General features: G+C 41.8%; 1 protein-coding gene across 1 annotated transcript in view; it reads right to left on the bottom strand.

Moving 5' to 3' along the window:
* The window catches only part of DELE1 (DAP3 binding cell death enhancer 1), a 44,862-nt gene that overhangs the window by 16,137 nt on the left and 13,104 nt on the right, over positions 1-15,621 (bottom strand). Inside the window, exons 6-7 of the mRNA XM_063130033.1 lie at positions 13,970-14,031; positions 6,297-6,390 (exon numbers count right to left, since the gene is read on the bottom strand). Coding sequence (XP_062986103.1) covers positions 6,297-6,390; positions 13,970-14,031 — 156 coding nt within the window. The remainder of the gene's footprint in view (positions 1-6,296; positions 6,391-13,969; positions 14,032-15,621) is intronic.

A 15,621-nucleotide genomic window follows, 5' to 3' on the forward strand; every position in this document is an offset into this window, starting at 1 on the left:
ACAGTTCACTTTGTGCCTCATATGTTGTGAGAACGGAAGCCACATGCTCTAGGACCTTGCAAGTAGTGTAATTAGGAGCAGACTTCTGTGGTTATCCACTCTTTAATGAGACTTTGGACATAACCAGTACTTAGTAAATAAAATCCCAATGAACTGCACTATGGCACCTAAACCTGCTGTGTATAGGTTCTTTCCATGCAGCGCTTTACTGAAAGCCTGTTTTGACTGTAGACTTAGTTTATGGATGCTTCAGCTATCCCTTAGCAGCTACGGTAAGATTATATTTTCCATTTGAATTACCTCTAGTTTGTCCTTTATTTCAGAAATAGGAGGGAAATGCAGGTTGCTTACCTGTAACTGTAGTTCTTCGAGTGGTCATCTATGCATTCACACATATGGGCTTTGCGCCCGCGCAGAGACCAGACCGGAACCTTCTATAGCTGAGTGGAACGGTTTTGGCGGGAACCCCTCCCCCACGCTACCGCGTATGTCCATGGGGTTCCCGCCCTTACCTCAGTTTACAGGAGTCCGACATTGTGCCCCCATAAACATGAGTGTAAATAAAATAAAGTACATTCCACATATAACTGTGTCATTTGTAAGTCTCACACCACCAAGTGGGGATGGTGGGTGGGTTGTGTGAATGCATAGATGACCACTCGAAGAACTACAGTTACAGGTAAGCAACCTGCATTTCTTCTTCGTGGTCTCTATGCATCACACATATGGGCGAGTAGCAAGCTGACATATCTTTGGAGGTGGGTTGGTGCATCATCTGAAGATCTCCGAGAGCACTGTCCTCCCAAACGAGCAGTCCTGCCTCGCACGGGTGTCCAAACTGTAGTGCCTAACAAACGTGGACGGAGTGGACCACGTTGCAGCTCTACAGACTTCTGTCAAGGGAACACCTCTGCCAAAAGCAACAGATGTTGCGACGGCTCTGGTAGAATGAGCTGTCACAGGTTTCACCAGCTCTAGTTTAGAGATAGAATAGGCAAGTTCAATTGTCTCTACAATCCAGCGTGACAGATGGTGGCATGAAACAGGGAGTCCCTTAGAAGGCTCTCCATAACAAATAAACAATTGCTTTGTTTTCCTAAAACTCTCTGTCCTAGCCTTGTAAAAGGCAAGAGCTCTCCTTACATCAAGTGTATGTAAAGAAAACTCAACAGGTGTTGTTGGATTCGGAAAGAAAGCTGGTAGAGTGATATATTGGGACAGATGAAAGGTTGACACTACCTTAGGCAAGAAGGCAGGGTCTGTGCGTAACACAACCTTATCTTTGTGAAAGATAGTGTAAGGAGCATCTATCCTGAGAGCTCTAAGCTCACTTGCACGTCTAGCAGAAGTGATGGCTACTAAAAAGACAGTCTTGAATGTTAGAAGCCTAAGGTCAGATAAGGCCATGGGCTCGAAGGGCTTCTTTGTCAATGCCTGTAGCACCACTGACAGGCTCCATGGTGGAATGATACACTTTACTGTTGGTATCGTATTTTTAAGTCCTTTTAGAAATTTCCTCGATGTTGGATGTACAAAAGGTGTAAAACCATCCATGCCTCGATGAAAAGACGTAATAGCCGCTAGGTGAACTCTGATGGAAGTGAGTTTAAGTCCCTGCTGATAAAGTGCCAATAGGTATTTGAGAATCAATGACAAAGGGCAAGATTCAGGTGCTTGATCATTTCCCAAGGCAAAAGTTTGAAATCTCTGCCACTTTGCCGCGTAAGACTTTCTTGTTGAAGGCTTTAGTGATGCCAACAATATATGGTCTACAGTTAAATCCTTGGTACGAGAGGAGGAATGGATGATATTCTCCATGCCGTCATCTTGAGGGTCGACAGGTTTGCGTGTCGAACCCTGCCCTGGTGTCGAGACAACAGTGTCGGTATCGGCGGGAGTCTGATGTAATTCCCGTCCGACAGTCGAAGGGCGTGGGAGAACCACGTCTGTCGAGGCCACCACGGTGTGATAAGGATGCTGTCCGACTGGATTTTGGCCAGCACCTTCGTCAACAGTGGAAACAGAGGAAAGATGTAAAGAAAATTTCCTTTCCGGGTCCTGGTGAAAGCGTCTCCTAGCGAGTGCTTTCCTCTTCCTGCTCTGCTGCAGAACCTGGAACAAGCTGCGTTTTCTTCTGTAGCGAAGACATCAACAGCAGGGAGGCTCCAGTACCGAAAGAAAACGTCTCTTACTTCGGTATCGAGCTCCCATTCGTGGTCGATGTGGAAAGACCTGCTGAGGGCGTCCGTGATGATGTTTTCCTTGCCCGCTACATGGATCGCCGTCAGGTGAGTATTTCTTATGGACTGAGTGCCGATCGATTCAGAGGATGAGACCTTGTCCCACCTTGTCTGTTGATGTACGCCACTACCGTGGTGTTGTCCGTCGCGATCAGGACGTTTCGGCCCTCGATCATTTGTGAAAAAGTTTTTATTGCATTCTCCACCGCTAGCAGTTCTAGGTGGTTGATATGATGTTCCCTCTGGGAAGGAGGCCAACGGCCCTGAGCTGTGAGGGAGTCGCAGTGTGCTCCCCATCCGATCAACGATGCATCTGTCGTGATCGTTACCGAAGGAGTTTCTTGCTGGAAGGGAACTCCTTCTAGGAGCGTCGACATCGAAAACCACCATTTCAGAGATGCCCTTACTTGCGTCGGGATCGACAGGTAAGTTCGCCGGGCATCGTGTCGAAGATCGAAAGTTCTTAAAAACCAGGCCTGCAATATTCTCATTCTGAGTCTTGCAAACCTGATGACTGCAGTTGTAGCTGCCATCAAGCCTAATAGCCTCTGAATTGTCCATGCCGAGACCTTTCTACGGCTCTCGGTAGCGATGGCTAACTCTTGAAGGGTGCTTGCTCTGGTCGAGGGCAGGTATGCTCTCCCATCCCGAGACGATAGGGTTACCCCTATGAAGTCCAGCTTCTGCTGTGGGGTCAAGATGGATTTCTCCTTGTTGACCCACAGACCCAACGAGACCAACAGGTTGAGGGTGGTTGAAATGTCCGCTACCAGATCTTTTTTCGGGACCGTGAAGTATCGGGAGAAAAACCCCTGGTTGAGTTCCTCTGCGGGTACTGGAGAGATGGCTCCTTTCGCTAGGAGGGTCTGTACCTCGAGAAGCAGAGGAGGGGATGGCGCCGTTACTTTCACCCCCGAAGAAGGAGGAAGGACATCGAGCTCGATGGCATACCCCGAGTTGATGATAGTGAGCACCCAGGAGTCCGATGTTATTGACTCCCATTGATGGTAATGTGGTGCTAGGCGGTTCGCAAAGGGAGGTGGATCTGGGATAAAGAAGTCAAACCTGCTGCTTCTTAGAGAAGTCGGGCTGACGTTTGCTTTGGAGCTGTTGTTGCTGCTGCCTCTGCTGACCTTTCACTGTCGACAATTGTTGCCTGGCTATGGCTGAAGCTTCACTCTGGAAAACGCGTGCCAGCTCTTTTTTGTCCTCTGGGAGATGTTCACATAGTGATCCTATTTTCTCCCAGAGGAAGAGCTGGTATCGTGCCATGGTAGCCTCGTAGGCTGATGCCCTGATGCCCAAAGAGGCAGAGGAGTAAATCCTCCTGCCCGTATGGTCCAACTTTCTGCCTTCTCTGTCCACGGGTGCAGAATGTGCCTTCTGTGAGTGGCCTTGAGCCGACTCCACTACGATCGAATTAGGTTTGGGATGTTGGACCAGAAACTGTACATCTTCCTCTTGGACTCGATAGAGGGTCTCTAGCCTTTTCGATGTGGCTTGAGTCATAGCCGGTGTTTTCCAAGATAATTGAGCCGTTTGCTTTAAAGCATGTGGAATAGGGATGGCAAGTCGTTGGTTGGTTGTGGACTGGAAAACGTCGTAGATTGGATCGACGACCGATTCATCCATTTGCTGGATCTCCAGTCCTAATGCCTGAGCCATTCTAAGCATATGGTCAAAAAATCTGACCATATCGTCGGAAGGGGAAGAAGGGTCCTTGTCATGAACCTCATCTTCTGGTGAAGGCATCGATGGAGTAGCCGACAACCCCGACTCAGAATCTGATGTGTAATTATCCTCAGGCAAGGATACTGTAACCACCTGGAGGTCTACATGCTCCGTCGGTACCGTGGTAACCGCGGCAGTCGATGCCAATGGCTGCGTACGGTGTCGAGGCGTCGACACCGTGGACGTTTGGTGGGCGGGCGGTGGAGGCAGCGGTAGATGACACATCCTCGTAGGCGGAGGGTGTGCATAATATTCTTCTTGAGGGTACTGGTGGTCACCCTGGAAGTATCGTTGTGGGCGATATCGATCCCATACATAGTCGCCACATACTGATTGGGGATAAGAGTATTGAAAAGCTCCTTCCCATTGACGCCTTAGAGTGTGCCTTGGCGAAGGCGGTAGAGGGATTAGTCCCTGAACTTCTTGCAGCCTGGCAGGCTCTCGGAAAGAGGCCGCTGAAGCCGAATCCCGCAACTCGCCCTCCGATAGACTGGGAGGATGTGTCGGTACCGTAGCCATCGGTACTGACTGGGATCTCGATACCGAGGGAGGCCTCGGTATCGAAGCGGTCGGTATGGCAGGAGGAGTAGAGTGACTCCTAGCCAGTTCCGCCGTGCGGGATGACCCTAATGACGGGTTTTCCGCGTCTCGCTTCTTCTTCTTCTTTTTCTCCATTTCAGAAGAAGATTTGGGAGTCCGGGCCTTTTTGGAGATTTTCCTGGCCGCGGAACTCGCCAGTGACCGTCCAGGCTTTAGGGGTATCTGAGCCCTATTAGCCGCTCTGGAATGTTCAGGCACCTCAGTGCAACGGTCATCAACGGACTTACTGGCTGCCGTTTGTCCAGGCGTTAGGGGTATCTGAGCCTTATTAGCTGCTCTGGAATGTTCTGGCACCTCAGTGCAACGGTCATCAACGGACTTACTGGCTGCCGTTTGTCCAGGCGTTAGGGGTATCTGAGCCCTATTAGCTGCTCTGGAATGTTCTGGCACCTCAGTGCAACGGTCATCAACGGACTTACTGGCTGCCGTTTGTCCAGGCGTTAGGGGTATCTGAGCCCTATTAGCCGCTCTGGAATGTTCAGGCACCTCAGTGCAACAGTCATCAACGGACTTACTGGCTGCCGTTTGTCCAGGCTTTAGGGGTATCTGAGCCCTATTAGCCGCTCTGGAATGTTCAGGCACCTCAGTGCAACGGTCATCAACGGACTTACTGGCTGCTGTTTGTCCAGGCGTTAGGGGTATCTGAGCCCTATTAGCCACTCTGGAATGTTCAGGCACCTCAGTGCAACGGTCATCAACAGACTTACTGGCTGCCGTTTTGTGCATCCTCGAAGATTCAGCCAAGACTCAACTTTATGGCCTTCACCTAGGCACAGGACGCACAGGGAGTGCCCGTCAGTTGGAGGGAGCTTAGCTCCACATTTCACACACTTGCGAAATGGGGCCTTAACTGCCATACGGCTAAGCGCGCAATCGAAATTGCTGAGGAAAATCTAACTACTAAAAAAAAAAATTTTTTTTTTTTAAGATAGAATAGAAGAAAAGATGTTAAGAAGTGAGAAATAAGCGAAAAGAGGAAAGATTTGAAGTAAAAAAGAAAAAACGCTAAGAGGTTTGGTTCTATGGTCTAAGCACAATGGCGGACGACGAAGAACTGAGGTAAGGGCGGGAACCCCATGGACATACGCGGTAGCGTGGGGGAGGGGTTCCCGCCAAAAACGTTCCACTCAGCTATAGAAGGTTCCGGTCTGGTCTCTGCGCAGGCGCAAAGCCCATATGTGTGATGCATAGAGACCACGAAGAAGAACTAAGTCCCCCTTCCTTTCCTGATGCATCCATAAACTGACCGACACAGATAAGCTGTACAAGAGTTAATGTTTGGTAAACAATTGTTATATTTAAATTCTTGTGTTTCGTTTTAGGAAAGGACCAATAGGCCTTGGTAACCAGCTACTTTTGTTTTTGCCTTGCAGGTCTGAATGGAATAATTAAGTTAATAAAAAAAATCTATGTTTTGAGCTATAATGTTGAACAATTTCTTATTCCACTGACGAAGACCCTTGTGGTCGAAACACATATGGGACAGGTGGATGTGTATACCCTTCCAAATGCTTCTTTCCCAAAAAGAACGGATAATGGCTGCTTTGGATACTTTGATCTGGACAATCACCTGTTGTGAGTCTTTCCTTTCCATCTCGGACCATTCCAACAATGCCCCCTAGACCTCCCACAGTTACTCATCCCTGCTCTACCAGACCCTATTGCACTGCAGACACATCTGTTCCTCTGTTCAATGAAGAGTGGGTAAGCCTGATGAGCTATTACCAAGGATGTTGGATGCCATGGAAATGCTGGCTTGGAACACCTGTTGCACTTGAGAAGCAGCTTCCTTAACAGACTCTTCGTCTTCCAGGTTGCCCTGCACAGAAGAGGCAAAAATCAACACTGCATATAGATTGTAACTCCATGCATCTTTGGGCAATCTTCCCTAGGTACTAGCTTTCAGATTACTGTAAAGATAGTTCAGGAAACCTTTCTAAGGAGTTTTCAATCTCGTCTCCCAACACAGACTTTGATTCCTTCTCCCAGGAAACCTTGCTCAGCAGCTGTTGCATCTTTAGAATCTCCAAAAGTGACCACAATTACAGAGATAGTGCACTATTTTGACCCAAACAAAGCAAGAGGCAATCCACTCTGTCCTGAAGAGTGTTAATCCACACTAGTTCTAACAGACTAGCCAGCTCTTGAAGCTAGACACTGTCCAAATAAACAACTTCCCCATCTTCCTCTCTCAAACGATAGTGACAGAAAACCATGCAGCTGGTGTTGACCAATTGTGCCGCCTTTTATATATGTGCTGTAGTAGAGTTCCTTGAAGCTCCTTGAGTTCACACCATTTATCTGGGAAGAAATATTCCCAAATTAAAAGAAAAATGTGTATGGTCAAGCCATTCAGATCAATTTATGGCTGCATACGGATGCCACTTTAATCCATGATGGGCTAATAACCTACACACAGTAGTTTATTTTGAAAATAAGCTACAGTTATTTCCCACACGATTGGACAAATAAGCTTCTGTGCATAGCTTATATTCCCCAGCTTTGCCCAGCCTTTTCCTCAGCCAGGATGGTATCTCAGCTTCCTTTGCATTGGGAACCAAATTCCAGCATCTCTTGCTCTGCTGGCTTTCAAAGCCAAACCTTTATCCTTGCTTATGTGCATCAAAAGAAGGGTGGGGAGGGGTGGGAGCTCTAAGTCCTTGACACTTTGCTGGAATGGGGTGAAATTTTATATGTGGGATCCTCCAAATGCTGTACTGGAAAACTGCACAACTTTCCCTTTTCACAGAAAAGTGACCAGAAAAGAAAAAAAGAAGGTATGGCCTCTAACTCCTTGACAGTTTGCTGGAATGAGGCAAAATTTTATAAGTGGGGACTCCTCATAGAAAGCCTCCAAATGCTATACTGGACAACTGTGCAACTTTCCCTTTTCAGGCAAAAGTGACCTGAAACTGTTTGCGACCATTCTATTTCCTTCCCTTCTCCCCTCTTCACCTTCCCTACTCTTTACATTCCCCAATCCACCACTTATTCCTATCCCACAGTCCCAATGTCCTACTGCCCCCACTGCCCCACCAGCCCACTTGGTAATACTAGTGTAGAGTGTGATATTCTTTATGTAACAATTTACAAATTGCCAGAGATTTCAAAAACCATTCCCTATTCTTTTGCTGATCCTTACATTTTATTTATTTATATGCCATAGAACAGTTAAAATATAAAATACAATGCCACTATTTCAAACAACATATTGCAAAACAATAAACAGCACATGAATTGATAAAACATCCATAAAACATAGATTAGGAGCCCAGTGATCTTTTAGAATTACCACACAGTGTAGGCCATATTTCCTTCTACTGGTAGGGTCAAATATGCAACCCAGTCTAAAAGCATTACATTATGACCAATTATCATAAATTTTGCTAAAAATGCAGTGTTTATTCCTTTTGGTCAACCTAGTTTGTGTATAATGATAGCCACTAGGAAATGGTGAAAGGAATAGTGGTTATATTCAGTTTTGTAACTCCCCCACAAGAGGCCAGCAATGGAGAACAAGCAAATCAACTCAGACGATATTTTACCTGCCTGCTGTTCTCTTAAAGGCTGGGTTTAGCTGACACAATAACCCACAATGCGTTAAATAAACTATGGTGGTTTATTTAACCCATCATGATTATGTCGTCTCTGGGTATTTTTTAATCTGCGATGGCTTATTTTCCAAAATAACCCACTCTGATAACCCATGGCCTGCAATAAGGGTTATTTAAACCATCATGGCTTATTGTATCTTGTGGTGCTTCATATTGGCTTAAAAGTGGTTTAAAGATCGCCTACAGAATTGCTTGGCAAGAGTGGTGAAAACTGCTAAAGCTGGATCTTTGTTTCTGAGATCTGCCTAGCAACAGATTGCACTTAGTGGCTTTAATGCAGTATTAACCAAGCCCAGTTCCAAGCAAGCAAAAGAAGCCAAATAAGCAGCTTCCTTTTATTTCTGTGTTGTTACTTTGCTGCTGGCTGTCATGACTTCCTGAACTTGTTGAAAATGTTGTTAAAGAAGATTCAGCCTTTGGAGAATCACATCTTCCAACAGGGGTCTGGGCAGATGGAGTCATTTCCTGAAATGTAGCCTTGTTACTAGGCTTTGGAAAACTGTCAGAAATGTTGCCACAGCAGTGACCCCTGCTGTTCAGAACTCTGAGTTGACAAATGGTACTGGGGGCTGCACTGGCATCTTTTTCAAATCATTTAATATGTCAGCTCCATGTGGAATGGCCCCAGATGGAAAAGAAAGACTCACAACAGGTAATATCCAGATCAAAGTATCCAAAGCAGCCAGTATCCGTTCTTTTAACTGAAAATGTAGATACATCTCATGGCCAAAGACCATCCTAATACTAAAGGCTAGGTCTTCATACAATTTTGTAGGCTACTTGCAAGTTAGAATACATTTCAAATTGTACTGAGATTCTGAAATCAGTTGTGCCTGCCTTTCTTTGTAACAGAACCCCTTCTTTACCACCTTACTAATTGGGACAGTCTCATCGTTTCCATGGAGGCCACAAAGTTTTGAGCCACTCCTGACAGAGGGGGTCTCTGTATGTATGTTGAAGTCCCTCAGCAAAACAAGCTGAGAGGACTCTAGCAACACACGCAAGAGCACCCATAGTTCAGGAAGGGAGGCTGTTGAGCAGCATCACTAAAAAAAACCTATTCTGTCCAGAGCACCCTTTCTTTTCTTTGTTTTAATAATTTTTTATGACAATATACATGAAATACAATTAAATAACCAAGAAAAAAAGAAACATACACACACAAACAGAAAGGGACAAAAGAAAAAAGAAAAAGAAAAGAAAAAAAAGAAAGAAAAAAGAAAAAGGGGGAGAGAAAAATAAATAAATAAAACCTTCCACAGTAATTCAAACAACATATGGAGATTTAGTACAGAACACGGTCATGAAAGATAAAATAAAAATCTTAGGGGGATATTATAAATGCAAATATAGACATGGACACTGTATTTAAATGAATGATTATATCTTAAGTAAACCAAATATTCCTGAAGGATTTTGGGACTAAATGTGTAATAAAAGTCCCCCACTCAGCAACAAACATATCTGGGTTGTTGTTGTTTTTGGTCCTTTTGCTATACGTAGCTTTTGAGTCAATTTTTCTGTTGGTGCTACTTCCCATACCTTATTATACCATTTAGTTATTGAGATTCCTTGTAAATCTTTCTAGTATCTGGCAATAAGCACTCACACTGCTATTACTTTATTTATTTATTTATTACATTTATATACCGCCCCACAGCCAAAGCTCTCTATTAAAAGATATCCCACCAGTTTTTAATGTAATAGGTCTTTATGTTGTCCATGGAATAAGTTTAGAAGTGCCAGTTCTGGAGTTATAGTTGTTCCCATTATGTTTGAAATTTCCAAAAAGACTTGGTCCCAAAAATCTGAGACCTTTTTACAATCCCATCACATATGTGGGAAAGACCCCACCATATCACATCCCCGCCAACATGGCTGATGTGGACTTATAGGGAAATTGTATCTAAAGGGAACACCATTCCTTCTCTTTAATTTCAATATTCCAGTCTCTTTCCTGTACTTTTAATTTTTTTTACATAGAGCCCATATCTATGCTTAGTAAAATATCATAAATCACAGAGATTAATCCCTTTTCCATGGCTATAGAATCTGCTATCAACCTTTCAAACTGTGTATAGGGCAGTTAATGTTGGGTTGCCTTATGAAGGTACTCAACGGGTACCAGGTTAGCCAATTTGTGTTATATTTTCATAATTGAAGCCTCCAAGTCTCTCACACTATTGGTTGCAGGTTTTCATAATAATTTCTTAATCTATATAGGTTCTGTTCTTGAAGTGATTTTACCTTAATTTTCCTACCTTTGTTTTTGAGCTCGGGATGAATATGGATCAGAATCAAAGGTGATATTCCTATCATTAATTGTTGTTTACAACATTTCCAGATCCTAAAAATTGGGAGCATGCCAGAATTTTGATTCATTAAAGTTTTTAAAGTTCCTTTTTAACAAATGTAATGCAATGAGCATCCTCTTGATTTAATAAAGCTGTTTTGATATTTGACCAACGGTTATTTTGATTATCAGCCATGAATGTCAATAGATGTTGAAGCTGATAAACTTCATAATAAAGTCATAATTGTGGGATACTCCACCCTCCCTCTGTCACCAGTCTATATCGGAATGTCTTCGACGCAGCTTTCTTACTTTTGAAAATATTTTTTTCAATCCCAGCCTGCCATCTTTTAAAGCATCCAATTGGTATTTCCAGAGGAAGTACATAAAAGAGATACGTGGGTTTAGGGAGTATCATCATTTTGACAACCAAAAACTGGCTTGAAAGAGATACATTTAAACGCTTCCATCTTTTTATATCAACAACAATTTTTTTCCATAGCAAGGTATATGTATTCCATAATATCTAAAGGGAGAATGTACCAATTGTATTTTTGATTGTTTAGATATACTCAATTGAGTGTTAGGAGGGATATTGAAGCATAATAAATCAGATTTATTATAGTTCACTTTTAATCATGCTACTACTTGAAAAGAATGCAATTCTGCAAATATGGGATTGCCTTAGATGGATTACTAAACATCAGGATTGTGTCACTGGCATACATGCTTAATAAATGGGACTGTTCTTTAATTTGTATTCCTACAATATTGGGCTGTTGCTATAGTTAGCTAAGAATTCTATTACTAATGTGAAAAGTAAAAGGGATAGGGGACAATCTTGCTTTGTTCCAGAATAAAAATTAATAGTCTGGGAAAGGGAATTATTAATTTTAATTTTATTTGTTGTTGGGGCATAAATTGTCTTCAATATCATTGACAATTTACGGCCAAATTTATAATAGAGGAATTTAGTAAAAAGGTCCAATTCATGCTATCAAAGGCTTTATATAGGTCTAAAGCAACAATAGCTAAAGGGGATTTATGTATTTTAAAATAGTTAATAATGCTATATAATAGTCTGACAGGATCATAGGGTGGATTATAGTTCCAATAATCATGTTTAATCTCGCTGCCAAGATATTGGTAAATAGTTTATACTCAACATTTAGGAGTGAAATAGGGTGATAAGAATCTGGAAGGGAGGGATCTTTATTTGGTTTCAAAAGAAGAACAATTTTGGACTGTGTCCATGTGGGTGGCAATCGACAAAATTCATTGGAAGTTTATGCTTTTCACATTGAGTAATTTTGGTTTTCCAATGGAATTTTTGAATAAAATTTTATATTCAACTCCAAGAGCAAGAGTTATGACCAATGGTTGGTTGTCAGCTTTTTCATGCTTGGGCAAGGTACTAGGCAAGGATGTCTGCTTTCCCCATTGATATTTGGATCTATGTTTAGAACCCCTGGCTTGTGCAATTAGACAGAATAGTAGTATTCATGGGTTTGCACATGATGACTTAGAATGTTAAATTATTCTTTACGCTGATGACCTTTTATTGCTTATTTCTGAACTTCAGGCATTTGTTCCTGCTTAGATGGAATTGATTAATACCTTCGGTGATCTTTCTGGTTACTCAATCAATTGGTCAAAGTCCGAATTGATACCAATTGGAGATGTGTGTGTTGGCTAATGGCCAATTTCAGCGATGCCCTGATTTCATTAACTATCTGGGAATACTCATTCCAAGAGATATATCTCAATTGATCAAAATAAAATTAAATAAACTGGTTAGCGAGACTACACAAGATATAGACAGATGGGCACTGTTAAAGTTGAGTTTGTGGGGTAAAGTCAACACACTTAAGATGAACTTTATACCTTGAATTCTTTATGATATACATGGGATTTCTTTATTTATACTTGGCAAATAATTTTAACAACTTAATGCTTTGTTTCGTAATTTGTTCTGGGGTTCTTCCCCACCTCGAATATCTTTGAAACAGATGCAGCTCCCAATTAAAGAAGGTGGGTTTGGTTTTCCAGACCTAGCCTTGTACCATCGAACTAAACTATTGGCTTGTACTAAGTTTTGGTCTTCTTTTGCTCCCTCAGAACTGCCACCATGGTCAGTTCGGGAAACCTTATGGTTAGAAACTCTTCCGAAATGGATAGCAGTTGGCTCTCATCATATCTGAATAAATAATTCCCTCTTATGATTTTGGCAGCTAGAGAGATATGGCATATACATGTCAATTACTGTTTGATCCATTCTCTCATGCAAAATTGACCCTATGGGGAAACCCAGATAAGCATTTTTGTGGAAGACATGGACAGATAAGATGGTTTTTACTTTGGAGCAATTAATAGGCCCAGGCGACGAGTTTTTGTCTTTTTCAGACTTGTGTGTTATATATAATCTACCTGCTATGGCTCAATGGCAATATTTGCAGCTGCAACACCTGCTAAAATCTAGGTTTGGTCCAGTTGCTTTTACAGCTTCAGAGCCTCCAGCACTGTTAGAAACACTTATAACCTGAACTGACATGTTGATCCACGACCCATATATATGTATTTAGTAGCAGTAAATAAATATGTTACAGTTTAAGACAGGATTGGGATAATGAATTGGAATCTCCTATTTTGCCTAATCAATGGACTGTTGTTCTAGCATCTATATCTGAAGCTTCTATAGACCTTAGGCTATGGGTTATTCAGCAAAGAATAAATTGTTTTGGGTTTATTGGACTCCACAATGTCTTTTCAATAAGAGTCTGTCTAAATCGCACAATTGTTGGAGATGTAATATATCTAATGCTTCCTTAAATATGTTTTGGCAATGTCCCACAATCACCCCTTTGGGGAAGGAGGTTAGAATAAGGATAAACTTTGTATTAAAACAACTATAATATGGAACTATGTGCATGTCCTCCTAAATTACTTGCCGGCTTCATGGAAATTAATACATGGTCAGTGCAGATGGATCTTTAGGACCGAAGGACAAATGCTCAACTCCCATAATGCAATGGACTGAGATCTAATAATACTATCAACTTTTGAATGGGTGTTATATAGGCGCAACTTGCGAGTGGATAAATACACAGATATCTGGTCTGCTTTTCTTGAAATCTATGTATAATTCTCCCCCTTCTTTTTTGTTGTTGAATGAATCTACCTCAACAGGTTGTGAGGATAAAACAGAGATGATCCTTCGTCCATGCTGACTTGAAGGAAAAGTGGGATGTTTCTGTAAGAAATACATAACTCTTCTTTCCCTCACAGGAAAGAATGCTAACCATTTTATTCCCCGAGTAGCTGGAACGTGCACAAATATTTCATGATAGCACATCAACTCAACCAATAGCTACTGAGTGTGCATACATTCCAATAGCAAAGACTTCTCCCTAACTCATTTTCATATACTCCAGAACCTTGGCAGCAAATCCATGCTACAGTCCAACTCCCACAAAGAAGATAAGAGACTGTACCTGCAAATGCAATAGGGATGAGTCTGGTTCAAGTCTTGTGCTAGACAGAAACACAATATCCTCTGCAATAAAAAGTAAGGGAGTAAGGGACTGGGCATCAACACAACAGTTGCCTCCCTGCCATGGTTCCTGTTCCCCATGTTGTAAATTCTCCTACCTTTTTTTTATTAAATCAGCAACATTTTCTAGTATGTCTTAGAGAAGGAAATTTTACTCTTGTTTTACCTACTTCCTTTAAACGTTAGTCATCCTACTTATCACTGAGAATTTAGTCAAATAACTAGGCCAAAGTAGCTCATTTTACAATATGAGTGGGTGTCAAAGATTATGGAATGGGTAGCAAGAAATTGTGACATATTTGGTTAGAAATAGAAGTGCTTATAAGTCTGGAAGTATGGGATATAGCTATTAATGATAAATTAACAAGTAATATTAAATGGAGAAGAGGTATAGCTAAATCAAATGATTTTGAAGGAATTTGGAAACAGTTCCTAATATTTGTGTTTTCTAAGGGAAGTGGGAAACCACCAGCAGAAGAAAGTATGAGATTCTGGAATCAGGAATGAGATCCCGGGTGGGGGGTGCACTTGTAGGTTTTATTTGATTATGTTATTAAGATAAGATATTTTGTATTCAAAATTGAACATTATGTAGTATGTTGTTGTTGTTGTTGTTTTTATGTGAATGTAATGTGTATGTTTAAGTATTGTAGAAAATAAAAAAATTATTTAAAAAAAAAAAATGTCTGGATGCAACATACAGTTAGGCCTACACTCCTTCCTGCCCCCATAAAGGCTGTGTCAGATCAGAGGAAAGTCTATGCCACATCACAGAAGGTTACTTATAATTAGTAGTGTGCATTAGATTAGCACACACAGATTTTTTCAGGGGATGGAAAATATCTCAGTTAAAACTTCAATCTAAAGTTTAACTTCAGGTTTAACTTCAATCCCAGATTTCAAACAGCAGGGTATGGAGAAAGCTCTCAAACACATTGGAGAGTTGCTGCTAGACAGTAGACAGTATTGAGAAAAAAGGACCAATGGTCTGACACAGTATCAGGCAGATCTACAGATTCATATTGACTGGACATGTGGCACACTTGTAACAAAAATATTGTACAGCCACATCCACTCCTACAGCCTAGTTGTATAAATTATAAATTATTTAATGGGCAAAATACCTGTTAAGATTAAAGAGCTCCAAATATCTTTTAATATTGATTTCCATTGCTGATGGCCAGAAGATAGGATAAGATACTTTTCCCTGCTTAAATTAATGCTATTTGGGTTAATAACAATATGCTGACCATTTCCTTATTAACTTTCTGCAATAAGACTCTCATCCTCATCTTTTGCACTCTGCACTTCCATTCATCCCTTTTAACTAGAGCCTTTTCAGATTATGAAAATACATATAATATCTTAATTCAACCATGTCTTCCTAGCTACTTGATGAAATCAAGCCCTTTTGGAATAGAAGGCACCTGATTGGAATCGATCAGGACCCTGTGAAGCAACTAGTGGATAAAAAAGTCTACAAACTGATTTCAGTTATTCAAACTTTACCAGAGATAGCTTTGCTCTTGCCTCAGAATAGCCTTGCTCTTGCCTCAGAATAGTCTGCTGAAGGACACTCCCTCTAATGTGCCT

Source organism: Elgaria multicarinata, chromosome 7, assembly GCF_023053635.1.
Source record: "Elgaria multicarinata webbii isolate HBS135686 ecotype San Diego chromosome 7, rElgMul1.1.pri, whole genome shotgun sequence".
NCBI lineage: Eukaryota > Metazoa > Chordata > Lepidosauria > Squamata > Anguidae > Elgaria > Elgaria multicarinata.